This window comes from Sus scrofa, chromosome 6 (genome assembly GCF_054392235.1).
Source record: "Sus scrofa isolate SSC_HxYL_T2T_F1_AM1 chromosome 6, Sscrofa_HxYL_maternal_Yorkshire_Landrace_v2.0, whole genome shotgun sequence".
Classification (NCBI taxonomy): domain Eukaryota; kingdom Metazoa; phylum Chordata; class Mammalia; order Artiodactyla; family Suidae; genus Sus; species Sus scrofa.
The window spans coordinates 16436536-16454302 of record NC_139388.1 but is presented as its reverse complement, the minus strand read 5'-3'; the positions used below and the strand labels follow the sequence as shown (position 1 = coordinate 16454302).

The window sequence follows — 17767 nt, the reverse complement described above, 5'->3', positions numbered from 1 at the left end:
ACTTGAATATTCATTGTGTATTTATTAGAGATGACAGTCAGAAGTCATAACAAGAAATTCAGTGCCTAAAAATATATTCCAAAATGTCTTCTATTACAGTGGGTAGACATTCTTGCAGACTCCCCCCATCTTAGGATAGCATTAATTCATATAGTCTACAATTCAGATCCATGTCAGGGGGTGTGCTTCAAACCAGTTCTTGAAAAATTGAGGATTCTGAGTCCAGCAAGTATTTAAAAGACAAATCTGTGCTACGGTATGGTCTCCTAGAAGTCGAAACTTCCTGCATGTCCTTTCCTTCCCCTCTGATCATATGCACCTGCTTATAACCTGTGCTCTCGGGGGTTGGGGCCCTTGGAGAGATTGTGTGCAGGGTGGCTATTTCCCTCATTGTGAGACCGTGTTCGTGAGGCCTTGCTGGGTAGACAGCTCTGGGTGCCATCCTTAAAACAAAGCCTTCTTTATCATTGGGTTTGACTTTTTTTTTTTTTTTTAACCAGAAACCTCAGAGGATCTGGGAAAGAACATCTTACCCTCTGCGAGCACAGAACACAGTGGAGATTTGAAACCCTCGCCTGCTGACCCAGGCTCTGTGAAAGAAGATTCAGGCTTCCTGTGCTGGAAGAAGGGGTGCAACCAGGTTTTCAAAACTTCTGCCACCCTCCAGACGCACTTCAATGAGGTTCATGCCAAGAGGCCTCAGCTGCCCGTGTCTGATCGCCATGTGTACAAGTACCGCTGCAACCAGTGCAGCCTGGCTTTCAAGACTGTGGAAAAGCTGCAGCTCCATTCTCAGTACCACGTGATCAGAGCTGCCACTATGTGCTGTCTCTGTCAGCGCAGTTTCCGAACTTTCCAGGCTCTGAAAAAACACCTTGAGACGAGCCACCTGGAGTTGAGTGAGGCTGACATCCAGCAGCTTTATGGTGGCCTTCTGGCCAATGGGGACCTCCTGGCAATGGGAGACCCCACGCTGGCCGAGGACCATACCATAATTGTTGAGGAAGACAAGGAGGAAGAGAGTGACCTGGAGGATAAACAGAGCCCAACGGGGAGCGATTCTGGCTCAATACAAGAAGACTCGGGCTCAGAGCCCAAGAGAGCTCTACCTTTCCGAAAAGGCCCCAACTTCACCATGGAAAAATTTCTAGACCCTTCTCGCCCCTACAAGTGTACCGTCTGCAAGGAATCGTTCACACAAAAGAACATCCTGCTGGTGCACTACAATTCTGTCTCCCACCTGCATAAGTTAAAGAGAGCCCTTCAAGAGTCAGCAACGGGTCAGCCAGAACCCACCAGCAGCCCTGACAACAAGCCTTTCAAGTGCAACACCTGTAACGTGGCCTACAGCCAGAGCTCCACTTTGGAGATCCACATGCGGTCTGTGCTGCATCAGACCAAGGCCCGGGCAGCCAAGCTGGAGGCTGCCAGTGGCAGTAGCAACGGCACTGGGAACAGCAGCAGTGTCTCCCTGAGCTCTTCCACCCCAAGTCCTGTGAGTACCAGTGGCAGTAACACCTTTACCACCGCCAATCCAAGCAGTGCTGGCATCGCTCCAAGCTCCAATTTACTGAGCCAAGTGCCCACTGAAAGTGTGGGAATGCCGCCCCTGGGGAATCCCGTAGGTGCCAACATTGCTTCCCCTTCTGAGCCCAAGGAGGCCAATCGGAAGAAGCTGGCAGATATGATTGCATCCAGGCAGCAGCAGCAGCAGCAGCAACAGCAGCAGCAGCAACAGCAACAACAGCAGCAGCAACAACAAGCACAGACACTGGCCCAGGCCCAGGCTCAAGTTCAAGCTCATCTGCAGCAGGAGCTGCAGCAGCAGGCGGCCCTGATCCAGTCCCATCTGTTTAACCCCGCCCTCCTTCCTCACTTCCCCATGACCACTGAGACCCTGCTGCAGCTGCAGCAGCAGCAGCATCTCCTCTTCCCCTTCTACATCCCCAGCGCCGAATTCCAGCTCAACCCTGAGGTGAGCCTGCCGGTGACTAGCGGGGCGCTGACGCTGACTGGGACCGGCCCAGGCCTGCTGGAAGACCTGAAGGCTCAGGTTCAGATCCCACAGCAGGGCCATCAGCAGATCCTGCAGCAGCAGCAACAGCAGCAGCAGCAGCAAAGCCAGCTCTCTCTCTCCCAAAGTCACTCTGCCCTCCTTCAGCCCAGCCAGCACACTGAAAAGAAAAACAAATCAGTCATCAAAGAAAAGGAAAAGGAGATCCAGAGAGAGAGGGACAGTGCCGAGGGGGGAGAGGGCAACTCGGGACCAAAGGAATCACTGCCAGATGCCTTGAAGGCCAAAGAAAAGAAAGAATTGGCCCCAGGGGGTAGTTCTGAGCCTTCCATGCTCCCTCCACGCATTGCCTCAGATGCCAGAGGGAATGCCACCAAGGCCTTGCTGGAGAACTTTGGCTTTGAGCTGGTCATTCAGTACAACGAGAACAAGCAGAAGGTGCAGAAAAAGAACGGGAAGACTGAGCAGGGGGAGAATCTGGAAAAGCTCGAGTGTGAGGCCTGTGGCAAGTTGTTTTCTAACATCCTGATTTTAAAGAGTCATCAAGAGCATGTTCATCAGAATTACTTTCCCTTTAAACAGCTAGAGAGATTTGCCAAACAGTACCGAGAGCACTATGATAAACTGTACCCCCTGAGGCCCCAGACCCCCGAGCCACCACCCCCTCCCCCTCCCCCGCCTCCACCCCCGCTTCCCGCAGCACCTCCTCAGCCGGCTTCCACGCCAGCCATCCCCGCGTCCGCCCCACCTATCACTTCACCCACCATCGCACCGTCCCAGCCGTCTGTGCCGCTCACCCAGCTCTCCATGCCCATGGAGCTCCCCATCTTCTCCCCACTGATGATGCAGACGATGCCGCTGCAGACCTTGCCGGCTCAGCTGCCCCCGCAGCTCGGACCGGTGGAGCCTCTGCCTGCAGACCTGGCCCAGCTGTACCAGCATCAGCTCAACCCAAGTCTGCTCCAGCAGCAGAATAAGAGGCCTCGCACCAGGATCACGGATGACCAGCTCCGAGTCCTGCGGCAGTATTTTGACATTAACAACTCCCCCAGCGAAGAGCAGATCAAGGAGATGGCAGACAAGTCCGGGCTGCCACAGAAAGTGATCAAGCACTGGTTCAGAAACACTCTCTTCAAAGAGCGGCAGCGTAACAAGGACTCCCCGTACAACTTCAGCAATCCCCCTATCACAAGCCTGGAGGAGCTCAAGATCGACTCTCGGCCCCCTTCGCCGGAACCTCAGAAGCAGGAGTACTGGGGGAGCAAGAGGTCTTCGAGAACAAGGTTTACTGACTACCAGCTGAGGGTCCTGCAGGACTTCTTTGATGCCAACGCTTACCCAAAGGACGATGAATTTGAGCAACTGTCTAATTTACTGAACCTTCCAACCCGAGTCATAGTAGTCTGGTTTCAGAATGCCCGACAGAAGGCCAGGAAAAATTATGAGAATCAGGGAGAGGGCAAAGATGGAGAGCGGCGTGAGCTGACAAATGACAGGTATATTCGAACAAGCAACTTGAACTACCAGTGCAAAAAGTGTAGCCTGGTGTTTCAGCGCATCTTTGATCTCATCAAGCATCAGAAGAAGCTGTGTTACAAGGATGAGGATGAGGAAGGGCAGGATGACAGCCAAAATGAGGATTCCATGGATGCGATGGAAATCCTGACTCCCACCAGCTCCTCCTGCAGCACTCCGATGCCCTCCCAGGCTTACAGCGCCCCAGCACCATCGGCCAACACAGCTTCCTCTGCTTTCTTGCAGCTTACGTCAGAGGCAGATGAACTGGCCGCCTTCACTTCAAAATCAGAAGTGAATGATGAGAAACCAAAGCAGGCTGAACCTCCCAGTGCACAGCCAAACCAAACCCAAGAAAAGCAAGGACAACCAAAGGCAGAGCTGCAGCAGCAAGACCAGCCCGAGCAGAAGACAACTGCAGCCCAGCAAAAACTCCCGCAGCTGACGTCCCCGCCTTCGTTACCACAGCCGCCTCCACAAGCGCCTCCCCCTCAATGCCCCTTGCCCCAGTCGAGCCCCAGTCCCTCTCAGCTCTCCCACCTGCCCCTCAAGCCCCTCCACACGTCAACTCCTCAACAGTTGGCCAGCCTACCTCCTCAGCTAATCCCCTACCAGTGTGACCAGTGTAAGTTGGCGTTTCCATCATTTGAGCATTGGCAGGAGCATCAGCAGCTTCACTTCCTGAGTGCACAGAACCAGTTCATCCATCCCCAGTTTTTGGACAGGTCCCTGGATATGCCTTTCATGCTGTTTGATCCTAGTAACCCACTCCTGGCAAGCCAGCTGCTCTCTGGGGCCATACCTCAGATTCCAGCAAGCTCGGCCACTTCCCCTTCAACTCCCACCTCCACGATGAACACTCTGAAGAGGAAGCTGGAGGAAAAGGCCAGTGCAAGCCCTGGCGAAAATGACAGTGGGACGGGAGGAGAAGAACCTCAGAGAGACAAGCGTTTGAGGACAACTATTACGCCAGAACAGCTAGAAATTCTCTACCAAAAGTACCTGTTGGACTCTAATCCAACGCGAAAGATGCTGGATCACATTGCGCACGAGGTGGGCTTGAAGAAACGCGTGGTACAAGTCTGGTTTCAGAACACCCGAGCCCGGGAGAGGAAAGGACAGTTCCGGGCCGTGGGCCCAGCGCAGGCCCACAGGAGATGCCCTTTTTGCAGAGCGCTCTTCAAAGCCAAGACGGCCCTGGAGGCTCATATCCGATCCCGTCACTGGCATGAAGCCAAGCGAGCTGGCTACAACCTAACTCTGTCCGCAATGCTCTTAGACTGTGATGGGGGACTCCAGATGAAAGGAGATATTTTTGACGGAACTAGCTTTTCCCACCTACCCCCAAGTAGTAGTGACGGCCAAGGGGTTCCCCTCTCACCAGTGAGCAAAACCATGGAGTTGTCTCCCCGAACTCTTCTCAGCCCTTCTTCCATCAAGGTGGAAGGGATTGAAGATTTTGAAAGCCCCTCCATGTCCTCAGTCAATCTAAACTTTGACCAAACTAAGCTGGACAACGACGACTGTTCTTCTGTCAACACAGCAATCACAGATACCACTACTGGAGACGAGGGGAATGCAGATAATGACAGTGCGACGGGCATAGCAACTGAAACCAAATCCTCTTCTGCACCCAGTGAAGGGCTGACCAAAGCGGCCATGATGGCGATGTCCGAGTATGAAGATCGGCTGTCCTCTGGTCTGGTCAGCCCGGCCCCGAGTTTTTACAGCAAAGAATACGACAACGAAGGTACAGTGGACTACAGTGAAACCTCGAGCCTTGCAGACCCCTGCTCCCCAAGCCCTGGGGCAAGCGGGTCAGCAGGCAAAGCTGGAGACAGCGGGGATCGGCCCGGGCAGAAACGTTTTCGCACTCAAATGACCAATCTGCAGCTGAAGGTCCTCAAGTCATGCTTTAATGACTACAGGACACCCACCATGCTAGAGTGTGAGGTCCTGGGCAATGACATTGGACTGCCAAAGAGAGTTGTTCAGGTCTGGTTCCAGAATGCCCGGGCAAAGGAAAAGAAGTCCAAGTTAAGCATGGCCAAGCATTTTGGTATAAACCAAACAAGTTACGAGGGACCTAAAACAGAGTGCACTTTGTGTGGCATCAAGTACAGCGCTCGGCTGTCTGTACGTGACCATATCTTTTCCCAACAGCATATCTCCAAAGTTAAAGATACCATCGGAAGCCAGTTGGACAAGGAGAAAGAATACTTTGACCCAGCCACTGTACGTCAGTTGATGGCTCAGCAAGAGTTGGACCGGATTAAAAAGGCCAATGAGGTCCTCGGATTGGCAGCTCAGCAGCAAGGGATGTTTGACAACGCCCCACTTCAGGCTCTCAACCTTCCTACAGCATATCCGGCGCTCCAGGGCATTCCTCCCGTGTTGCTCCCCGGCCTCAACAGCCCCTCCTTGCCGGGCTTTACTCCATCCAACACAGGTGGGTTCTGCTCTAGGCAATTCTTCCCGATTGAAATACCCACCGAATGAGCCCTTGTTCTGTGGCTACCACACAAAACATCTCGGTGTTGGGCAGATAGGGAGGCTGCCTTTTCTAGCTCGCTAACAGCAATAAAGCGTCGGGTCCCTTCCATTGAGTCTCCCTAGAGCCGTGGCATCCATGACTCTCTGACTTCCCAGTTCATGGCTGGACCAGTTTCCTGAAACCATCCTCATGCCTGGTATTCAGCAGACCACCAGAGTGTGTGCTACAGGCATAAACTTGAGGGTCTTGATGTACTAGACCCTGGGATATTCTCAAGAAAGCCTTTTCCATCATAGACCCTTCCATTCAGTCCTTTTGGAAATATGTGGAATATGCAAAATATTTGAACATCCTAGCTAATTCTGGACTGTGCCCTGTGGAACTTGGTTCAGAAGAATTTAAATCAACTCTCTGCTTTCACCTGTGATCCTGCCTCCTTTTTTAGAGAGGCACTGTCAGGGTGGAGCCTTCCTCCTGGGGTTCTCTGTTAGCCAGAAACACAGTGCTATGTTCATTTCTAATGGGATTGCCTTGGTCCTGGGATGTACTACCCAGGAACGTGTCTTGGGCAATACGGTTTTGAATTTTGACATGTCGCAGTCTTCCAGACAGACAAAAGATGCTAATAGTCATTTTTAGGGGGACTCAGTCGCCCCATTCATTTCCTTCTGCCTATTTCCATTTCTGATTCAGAGTCACATACTTAGTACTTACTTTTCTACTCACGAGAACTACTCGTGGTTCTTCCTCTGTACCTCTCTTGTTCCTCCTTTGTCCTCACCCGTCTTCTCTGAATCCAGCCGTCTTTCCGACCTTTACCTCCAGGATCCTGTGAGATTTAGGCATAAGTCAGCAAGCCCCCCGCAGCCTGTAATGACTAATGCGCATCTGCTGAAGGAGAGCCCTTCAGAGTGCCTCCTTGCCTTCAAAACACGTCCCTCTTCCTAGGGGTTGAAGCGGTTCTGCTGCTTCCCAGAGCAGCCCTGCTTTCTGCTTGAATTAAATCCAAGTTTTGTAATTCTGACAGTGTTTTACAGAACATGAGGCCACCTCATTCCTGATCTCAGTTTCTTAGCCAAAAGAGAAGAAAAGACAGCATTAAGATATAGAAAGTTGTTGCTCATTTGTGTTGGCCAGTAATGTCAGAGAATGATGCTAAAAGCCAGCCAGATGTAAGTAGACATAAACAGGCTATGGTCAATGGCTGGGCACTGAATTACTTTTGTAGCCCAGGGAACCTTAGCACAGGGTCTTGGGAAGTGCCAACATTTCATAATAATGTGAAAAAATTAGAATGTCTTTGCTATTCCCCTTCTTTAACAGAAGAGAAAAGTGAGGCCCAGACAGGTCCAGGCCATTCAGCAACCTAGAGTAGGAGCCAGGGCTCCCACCCAGGCCTCTGGGCTCCCAAGTGCTATATGCTCCTTCCACAGCACTCAGTAAGAGCTAGTCAGTCAACAGGTACATGTTTAGTGCTATTCAGGTTCTGACCACATAGGGTGGACTCCAGGTAGAAAGGTATGCTCTTAATCATTCAAGGCAGCCATGCGTGCCCCCTTACCAGCATCCGGCTGTACCACAGCTCCCAGGAGCACTGCATCTGGAGTTGGGAGAGAAAGACCTTGTTTAATATGTCTGGCCCAATGGTAAGCTCTTCCCATATGACCTTCCATTTAATCCCTACATCCATCTAGTGTTGAAACCTGAGGTTCTAGGCAACTAATAAGCCCACTATCACACAGCAGATGTCTGTCAGCCATAATCCACACCACATCAGTCTTGCTCCAGGGGTGTGTGATGCAGCCTCCAGGGGATGGGGTGTGTTTGCTTGGTTCTGATCTTACAGAAGAGAAAACTAAGGCTACAGAATCATTGTGAGAATGTACTGAACTACTTTGTTGAACATGGCTAATGTAGAGCCCCATCAACAGAGGTTCAGTAAATGTTCCTTAAAATTGAATTTCTTTTGTGCACTGTCAGTTCAAGACAGAGAAAGTCAGTTCTTAATGCCATAGGGATGGGGAGGCCAATAGGTGTTCCTTCTCTGACCTGCTGATCTGTCGGCTCTGGCTACAGCTCCAGCCTAAAACCTAGAGCAAGCCTGTTGCCTAGAAGTGGACAGAGCCATGGCCCAGGTTTCAAATTCATGATCTGTTCTATCTCTGTCTCGTTTGTGCCACTTTAACAAATGAGACTTTACTGAGTTTTTCTAAGTCAGACGTAGCTTCTCCCCTGATTTTAGTCCCTGAGGTGCATTGAAGAAATTGGACAACTTAATCTCAACAGTTCCTCTTCTGCCATTTTGGATGAATAAATTAATGTTAGGCAATGCTGAGGGAAGCATCCTTTCTGGCTAAAAATTAATCCACATTTTTCTGGGGATTGGCAACTGTAGGCAACCTTGATCTCTTCACCTGAAACTGAAGGTTTTTATTTAAATGCATTGGGGTAGCATTTAACCACCTGACTTGGAGCTGGAAATCAATGTTGTCTTTACCGAGATCTGGGCTTCAGGGTGTTTTTCCTCATGAGGACAGTGACTTGTTTGGAACCCCAACCCTAGCTTTCTTGTGGAAGGGGGTCCAGATGAAGTACTGAGAGGCTGTGGGGCTTCTGATTTTACATTTTGGTGTCCTCCGAAGCGAAGGGACACATACCGCCTAGTGCCTCAGATGTGGTCAGTGCTGTCCTTCCCCACCACCCTGCCTGTCTTAACACACGTGCAGCTTCATGAACCAGAAGCAGCAGCCGCCGCCGCCTTCTGTCATCCTGGAACAAAAGACCCAACCCAGGAGACAGCTATGGGTCAGGGAGCATTTTAGGCTTGAGGCTGGGTAAAGGCTTTACAGGCAACAGTAGATTAGGCCTCAGTGTGATTGAGGATGGGGCAGTACCCATGTGGGCCTGGGGACACGGTATGCCAGCCATGAGTAGTGGTGCCTGGGGTAGGCTGCGATGTCAGGAATTGCTGGCGTCAGCACTTCAGGCCATTCCATTTCTGACATTGTTTTTCTTTTCTTCTTACGGTTAGTTTCTCAAACATCTGCAGCCCTAACCCTCCTGTATGTCATTCAGGCATGGGCAAAAGAAGAAACTGCTCATTTTTCCAGTGGACTCCAGAATCCTATTCCTAGACAGTCACATTTTTCAGCACATTTGCTAAAGCAGAGCAGCAGAGCCAAAACAGTGGACCCATGTTCCTTGAATGGACTCCTTTTATTTCTTCTCATTTCTCTTCTCTCTGCCCTAACATGTCCATTCAGCTACAGCCATGGAGGCAGAGAGGCACACGCTGTAGAGCCTGTTGTGTTTGTTCTTGGGGTCTTGGTGCCTGACTGGGTTTCTTGCTTTTGCTCTCTTCTCCAGACAACTTCTGGTGGGGCCTCTTGGCTCTACTATCTCTGTGGGGTTTTGATGAAGACTGTTGGTTCAGATGGGTCCCAGCTGGCAACAGCTAGTTTGGGGGCCTCCAGACTCATTGCCTTGGGCAGAGTGAATGGTGGCTGGGATTAAGGTAAAGAAACTCTGCAAGTGATGTGTATGGTGCGTTGGGCAGGAAGGTGTTGGTAGCTTTTTTGCAGACAGGGGAAGCATGGAAATTGACTCAGGGGTGCGTCCTAATGAGAACACAGGCTATCCAACCCTGAGCCTGGCGGGACAACTCTGTCAGAAACATTGGTTTTGAGAGGATCCTTCAAGTTCAAACCCGGAGCTCTCAGCCTCTGTGCCAGTGACATAGATGAAAGGTCTTGAGCTTCAGCCTCACCGCAGTAGACTGACATGTGACTTCTCTGTTTCCTTTCAGCTTTAACATCTCCTAAACCGAACTTGATGGGTCTGCCCAGCACAACAGTTCCTTCCCCTGGCCTCCCCACATCTGGATTACCAAATAAACCGTCCTCAGCATCGCTGAGCTCCCCGACCCCAGCACAAGCCACCCTGGCAATGGCCCCTCAGCAGCACCCCCAACCCCAGCAGCAGCCACAGGTGCAGCCGCCGCCGCCCGCAGCCCAGCCGCCACCTGCACCACAGCTCCCGCCGCAGCAGCAGCAACAACGCAAGGACAAAGACGGTGAGAAGGTAAAGGAGAAGGAAAAGGCACACAAAGGGAAAGGGGAACCCCCGCCTGTCCCCAAGAAGGAGAAAGGAGAGGCCCCCACGGGAGCCGCAGCCACGATCTCAGCGCCACTGCCCACCATGGAGTATGCAGTGGACCCTGCACAGCTGCAGGCCCTGCAGGCAGCCTTGACTTCAGACCCTACAGCGTTGCTCACGAGCCAGTTCCTCCCTTACTTTGTACCAGGCTTCTCTCCTTATTACGCCCCCCAGATCCCTGGCGCCCTGCAGAGCGGGTACCTGCAGCCTATGTATGGAATGGAAGGCCTGTTCCCATACAGCCCTGCACTGTCGCAGGCCCTGATGGGGCTGTCCCCAGGCTCCCTACTGCAGCAGTACCAGCAATACCAGCAGAGTCTGCAGGAGGCGATCCAGCAGCAGCAGCAGCGGCAACTACAGCAGCAGCAGCAGCAGCAGCAACAAAAAGTGCAGCAGCAGCAGCAGCCCAAAGCAAGCCAAACCCCAGTCCCCCCGGGGGCTGCCTCCCCAGACAAAGACCCTGCCAAAGAATCCCCCAAACCAGAAGAGCAGAAAAACACACCCCGCGAGGTGTCCCCCCTCCTGCCGAAACCCCCCGAAGAGCCAGAAGCAGAAAGCAAAAGTGCGGACTCCCTCTACGACCCCTTCATTGTTCCAAAGGTGCAGTACAAGTTGGTCTGCCGCAAGTGCCAGGCGGGCTTCAGTGACGAGGAGGCGGCGAGGAGCCACCTGAAGTCCCTCTGCTTCTTCGGCCAGTCTGTGGTGAACCTGCAAGAGATGGTGCTTCACGTCCCCACGGGCGGCGGCGGCGGTGGCGGCAGCGGCGGCGGCGGCGGTGGCGGCGGCGGCTCGTACCACTGCCTGGCGTGCGAGAGCGCGCTCTGTGGGGAGGAAGCTCTGAGTCAACATCTCGAGTCGGCCTTGCACAAACACAGAACAATCACGAGAGCAGCAAGAAACGCCAAAGAGCACCCTAGTTTATTACCTCACTCTGCCTGCTTCCCCGATCCTAGCACCGCATCTACCTCGCAGTCTGCCGCTCACTCAAACGACAGCCCCCCTCCCCCGTCGGCCGCCGCCCCCCCCTCGTCCTCGTCCTCCGCTTCCCCCCACGCCTCCAGGAAGTCTTGGCCGCAAGTGGTCTCCCGGGCTTCGGCCGCGAAGCCCCCTTCTTTTCCTCCTCTCTCCTCATCTTCAACGGTTACCTCAAGTTCATGCAGCACCTCAGGGGTTCAGCCCTCGATGCCAACAGACGACTATTCGGAGGAGTCTGACACGGATCTCAGCCAAAAGTCCGACGGACCGGCGAGCCCGGTGGAGGGTCCCAAAGACCCCAGCTGCCCCAAGGACAGTGGTCTGACCAGTGTAGGAACGGACACCTTCAGATTGTAAGCTTTGAAGATGAACAGTACAAACAAATGAATTTAGATAAAAAAATTAATAACAAACCAATTTCAAAAATAGACTAACTGCAATTCCAAAGCTTCTAACCAAAAAAAAAAAAAAAAAAAAAAAAAAAAGGAAAAAAAAGAAAAAGCGTGGGTTGTTTTCCCATATACCTATCTATGCCGGTGATTTTACATTCTTTTCTTTTCTCTTTTAATATTAAAAGCAAACAAACAAACCTTAACCCTGTTACATTGTGTCCTTTTGAAGGTACTATGGTCTGGGAAACAGAAGTCCGCAGGGCCTCCCTACGTCTTTGGAGCTTAAACCCCTTGTATATTTGCCCCTTTTCAATAAACACCCCCACGTTGATAGCACAGAGGAGCCCGGCATGCACTGTATGGGAAAGCAGTCCACCTTGTTACAGTTTTAAATTTCTTGCTATCTTAGCATTCAGATACCAATGGCTTGCTAAAAGAAAATAAGAAATGTAATGTCTTTTTATTCTCAGGTCAATCGCTCACACTTTGTTCTGTTTTCAGAATCATTGTTTTATATATATTATGTTTTCAGTTTTTTTTTTGTTTGTTTTGTTTTTATTTTCGTTCCAGAGAAGATTTTGTTTTGTTAATTTAAAAACGGGCAGAAAGTATTCGAGAAAAACAATGTGAACTGCTTTAGCTTTCTGGGGATTTTAAGGATAGCTTTTCTGCTGAAGCCAATTTCAAGGGGAAAAGTTAAGCACTCCCACTTTCAGAGAAAGAAAAAAAAAAAAAAACCCATACACACAAAGAGTGTTGAGGACTTGTAGCTTAAAAAAAAAAATAAGTTTTAAAAACTGACTTTCTGTATTTATGATAGATATGACCATTTTTGGTGTTGAGTAGATTGTTGCATTGGAAATGAACTGAAGCAGTATGGTAGATTTAAAAGGAAAAAAAAAAACCTTTTGTGTACATTTAGCTTTTTGTATGGTCCAGCTGACAGCTCCTCATTTGATGTTGTCTTGTTCATTCCTAGCAGATAGATTGCAATCCGTTGATTCGCCTAAGCTTTTCTCCCCTTTGTCCCTTAATTCCATTTTCTCTTCCCTCCTCCCACCCTATAATCTCCCATTTAAGGTAGCTGCCTTCATTTCTTAGAGGGTAGCTGCAGAATTATTTTATAAAACTAAAGAAAGAATTTCAAAGGGTTCTAGGGGTCATTAGGATCCTCAGATTATTTTTGGTTGGGGAGTTGAAACTTTTTAAAGGCATATAATTCTAGTTACCTATGTCTATTAGCCGTGTACGTTTATTTTATTTTTTTTTTAATTTATCCTTCCTTTGGCTTTTCTTTTCAGCCCTTTTTTCCCCTCCTTGTTTGGTAGATGCTTCAAATACTCTTTTCCTAAATGAAAGCATTTGTTTTGGTTTGTGTAATTGGGCTGTGTGCTTTTCTTTTCTAAAAAAAGTTTTTGGTTAGGGGTTTGGTTTCTGTGTTTTTGTTTTTTCTTTCCTCTCTCAGAAAAAGAAATTTCATGCTTTAAATAAAATCCAAAGACACACCCTTTCACTGCTGATGCAGAAAAAAAGGGAAAGGGTTCTTGTTACTTGAGAATTTGTTTCTGATTTAAACAAGACTTAGTTTAATAAAAGAAAGAGTAAAACAAAAGATTCCCAGGTTGTTATGTGCTTCTTCTGCAAGCAGAGAGGCAACTGTTAATGACAATTCCATATACCAAAAGATACATTTTTTACTTCAAAGTTTTGTCCTTGTGTTAGGCAGTCTGAGCGGCGAGTGATCCAGAGCGCAGCCAACAAAGAAGCAGATAGCAATGTACGTAGAAAGCAAAAAAGGAACCGTGTGTGAGGCACTTGTGTTTATATTAATATCTGTATTCCTGTAACACACAACGCAACATACACCCTTTCTCATCTTAAACAAACGGTCTGAACTTTGAAAGGAAAACTTTGTGCTGCTATAACGTAGATTTTGGAGACAAATAGATGCTTTGCTGTTTCACTTTCATAGCCAAACATCAACAGAAACAATCTCTTCTTGCCCCGAAAGTGTGAAATCCTTCTCCCCTTCATTCTCTCCTTATGTTTCAAAAGGGAACTTTGAAGACTGTGAATGCAGGTTCCATCTGGTCACCTTTCGGGCTTCTTTCCCCAGTGCTGAAGCCACTCATCGACTTTGCAAAAAGACTGGAGCATTCCAAGATCTGAAAATGGATTTTTTTCTTTTTTCTCTTTTTCTTTTTTAGCCGGGACTATTTTATTTTTATGAATTTGTTTTTAGTTTAATGACAGAGTAAGTAGATCCTGAACTGTTGTATATATTTCTAACTAGGCTGATTGATGCACAGTGCAAATTCCTTTTTTAATTGTTTTTTTAAGTAGAAATACTAAAGAATACCATCTAACTATTCATACCAGTATCCAGTTGTAGCATAAGGTGTCAAAAACAAATAGGCAAAACATTTGCTGTTTTAACAAGCTATTTCCTTTTAACAAGAATTCTTGTATTTCTCCCTGTGTTTGAGATGAACATTTTTAAATTTCAAAGTTGTACAGTTTTTGTTTTCCATTATTTTATCGTTTGTAACTCTATGAAATATATATATATTTTTTGCCATTTAACTGTTGTATGTTACTCTGTGTCTGTATCATATAGAAAAAAATTGTTTTTGTTTTTGGTTCTCTATGTGATACCAATTAACAATTTAACACTAGCTTTACCTGTCAAATTCTGCTAGGTCTTTTCTGAAAACTTTGTTTTTAAAAATGCTAATTGCTTGGTAATAGTGCAATTTCTGTCCCTTTCCCTCTCCCCCAACTTTAAGATCATTTCCTTGTAATTTTTTACCCCTCCCCCCCCCTTTTTTTTGGTTTGGGGTTTGTTGTTTTTTGTTTTTGGTTTTGGTTTTTTTTTTTTTGAGCTACTATGCCATCCTCCCTCTGTGAGGCAGTGAGTGTCAGTATTGTTATTGCCATGCCTCGACCTGTGGGTGTGTGTAGCAACAGCTAGGCGGCTGGGTAGATTAAGCATGCTTCCACCCACCAGTATTCCTCAGAAGGGTTATGTGAGTGTTTCAACCTGGAGTGGGTTGCATGCTTAATGCCGTCCTCAACAACTAAACCACCCACATACATGTTCATTCAAAAAGGAAAAAAATAATAATTCTCAGCATTAACCCAGAAGTAGCAAAGCAGTCAGTGATGGTGAAGCTTAGAGGTCAGACACTGAGCTAGTTAGATGTTTGTGGGCTGACATCACCATGGCTGTGACCAGTATCATTTGCAGAGCATGAATTCATGACGACTCTCAACTGTTTAGATTGGTCTCAGAGAATATACTCCTGTCTGCTGCATAGTAAGTACCTGAATAGGATAGCTCAACTCGCTGTGGTTCTTCACTTCCATTGACACTTCATATTTTGCTTTTTTTTTTTCAAATCTCCACAATGTGGGTTGGTGCTAGACTTCATTCAGTCACAGCACCTAACGGACCCAGAGAACAGGAGTTATTTCCTCCATCCTCCAAAAAGAAACTCAAGAAGAAAACACACACATGGAGAAGTTTAATAAATCTAGGAAGTTTTTTTCAATTAAAAACTATTTAAAGAGATGAATGTGTGGCCAAAGTTTTACACAATTGAAAATAAAGTAAAACAGACGGCATGTGTTTAAACCTGAGTTTATCAGGCATGGCAGGAAGTTGCAAGAGAGAGGCAGTGACCCAAGCCAGTGCACTTGATGTTCATGGACATATATTTTTTTTAAATAATAAATTAAATTAAAACATTTTAAATAGAAGCATAAATTGAGTTGGTTGTTTGTTGGCGCTGAGATACTGCCCACTGTGAAACAAAGCTTTGACTAGTTTTTTTGTTTGTTTGTTTACTTTTTTCGGGGGGAGGGGGGCAAGTTTGGGTAGGAAAGAAAGCATACATGAACGTGACCCTGAGGTGAAGAGGTATATGAACAGCCTTTGCAATGTACAAAAAAACAAAAAACAAAAAACAGAAAAAAAAAAAACAAAAAAAAAACAAAAAAAATAGAGCAAGTGAAACCAAAAATGATGTTCTTGGTGTTTTTCTATAATGTAGTCTTGTTAGCTTTTTTGTTACTGTAACAATGCTGATCTCGAACTGTACCAAAATACATGGAGACTAACAAACAGAACCACATGGAACTTTCAAACTGAAAAAAACAAAATTTGTCACAAAAACTTTGTTGTCATAGTTAAGTTGATTGTAGATGGTAATTGAATATACTCCTTTGAAAATATTTCATCAAGTATGTTTCCTGCTCATTGTGATACATTAAAAAAAAATATGAGCAAAAGTTCTTGTCTCTATCATTAGATTTTGTGTGTGCATGGATGAGAAAGAGACTGACACCTGGCAAGGTGTAAATCTGAACAGTACCCTGAGGTTGTACGGGCAGGGACATTTATTCCAAGATACACAAGCCCTTTGGAATTTCTAAGTGTCCTTGTATTTCCCACCTCCTGGCACTCATGGAAGTGCAGGATGTGTTGATGATGGCTCTGACTAGTTTATTTCATGGAGAAGGGTAATAAGCCTGATAGCTTGGATGATATCTGGCCCCAAAGAACATCTATGCTTTTGGTTCAAATGTCTATAACAGAATTTAAGATACTTGGCACAACCACAAGCAAGGAAGTTTTGCTGATGGCCAGGAGAAAGGTAAGTTTAACTTTTCTAAAATGGGAATCAGATCCAGTGTTTATGACAGAAGGATAGAAAAGGTGAGTTGAATTAAGTGGATGATTGACTGTTTATCATTCCTAGCAAAGGACTTTTTAAATTCCTGTTAGAGCAGAATTTTAGATAAAAACAGTCTGCAAAACAGTAATAACATTAGTAATTCTTTCATACAAGAGAAAACTCAGTTCTCTTTTCAAAAATCCTCCCTTACAGCATAAAAATGCGTGGAATTCATTAATAAAGAGTACATCCAAGATCAGGCCCAAAGGCCTTCCATTCATCTCTAATTTATAGCTGAAGCCCATAAATAATTTACAAAACTCTAGCAGAGGGCTTGGATGGCATTGCAGGCTTGCTGTGTCCTTGCAAGGTCTGCAACATCTGCCCTCAGCCAACAGGGGTCTTTTCTACCCCAGGAGTTGAGCTATGAAACCCTTTTCTCTTGGCTCAGATAGCCATTGTCCACTAAGTCTTTTTTCTTAGTTCCTGCAGCAGGCATTCAAGAACAAGCAGTGACCGTATTAACTCAACATTTCAAAGAATTCTACAACTGGTACAGGCATTACTAGTGCTCAGAAAGGGAAAGTTGGTTCCCTCACTGATAGCTGAAACCTCTGGCCAAACAAGTAGTGCCACTGTCCCTAATCCTGATCGTTTCCCAGGCATTATACCTTTCTTTTGGGTGTTCCTGCAGAAGCAGTTGGCTTCTATCTCAGTATGTTTTCTTGGCACACAGTTATGTCACTGATCTTTCTTCTGACCCCAGAAAAAGGTACAGTATGATAAAAATTGTTCAGACTAAAAGCCACGTCTGCCTTTCTAAGCTATAATTATTTTAGGATCTGGCAGGATCACACTGAAATGTTTTAAATGGAACTAGTTTTGCAAGGAGGTTTTGCTGCTTCAGCTCTTTGGAGGAAGGTGACTATAATTCAAATTCTTCTTAAGATAAATTTTTAACAAGAAAATAAGACAAAACCTCAGTGATGGGTGAGCCCTTTGTATCAGAAAATCTCTGAGCACCTATATGGCGCTGAGAAAGGATTGAGGCTTTCTGTTGCTAGAAAGGCTTTTTACTAAAGGGAAGTCTTCCAATCTGGCTTCAATATAATGCTCATGTGGATATTTATCTCCTTGGAATTAAGTTTTCCCCCTGGAAAATATGAAATAGCAACATCTTAAAATGGCTGATTCGTGTTAGTCAGGTAGCTGTTTCTAATTTTGCTTTAAAGAAATGTCTGTAGTGCCTAGCTCCTGTTATATAGACTAGTGACCTTACAAATCTTAATTTTAACAAGTTTAGACTTTAAGTTACAAGAGCACAAGCAGCTTAAGAGTCAAGTTGAAGGATGAGAAGTTTGCACCTGCTCCTCTGCTCTGCAGCCTTAATTACAGCAGGACAGATGTGCTCACTCAATGTCTATACGTTACTGATGTGGGTGGACCAGCCAAGCCAACAGCAAAACTTGCGAATTAGTGCTCTCGAGGCTGTTAAAGTCGACAAAGCTTTCCATTTCATAGCAAAGGTGGTATATTCCTTCCTTCC

At 47.0% G+C, this 17767-nt stretch overlaps 1 protein-coding gene and 1 long non-coding RNA gene across 8 annotated transcripts in view; one reads left to right on the top strand and one right to left on the bottom strand.

Annotated features, from left to right (window-relative positions):
- Positions 1-15835, top strand: part of ZFHX3 (zinc finger homeobox 3) — a 996345-nt gene extending 980510 nt beyond the window's left edge. For all 6 annotated transcript variants that reach the window (XM_084959702.1, XM_084959704.1, XM_084959703.1 and 3 more), the window contains 2 exons: positions 501-5978; positions 9829-15835. In XM_084959702.1, the coding sequence (XP_084815828.1) occupies positions 501-5978; positions 9829-11510 (7160 nt within the window). In that variant the 3' untranslated portion in view covers positions 11511-15835. The remainder of the gene's footprint in view (positions 1-500; positions 5979-9828) is intronic.
- LOC110261269 (uncharacterized) overlaps positions 1-17767 on the bottom strand; it is a 191986-nt gene that overhangs the window by 2786 nt on the left and 171433 nt on the right. The window contains exons 4-7 of one of the 2 annotated variants that reach the window (XR_014805568.1): positions 11324-11511; positions 8521-10999; positions 7585-7623; positions 6738-6852 (exon numbers count right to left, since the gene is read on the bottom strand). This is a non-coding gene — a long non-coding RNA (uncharacterized LOC110261269). The remainder of the gene's footprint in view (positions 1-6737; positions 6853-7584; positions 7624-8520; positions 11000-11323; positions 11512-17767) is intronic. The other variant, XR_002345305.2, reaches the window with a different exon arrangement.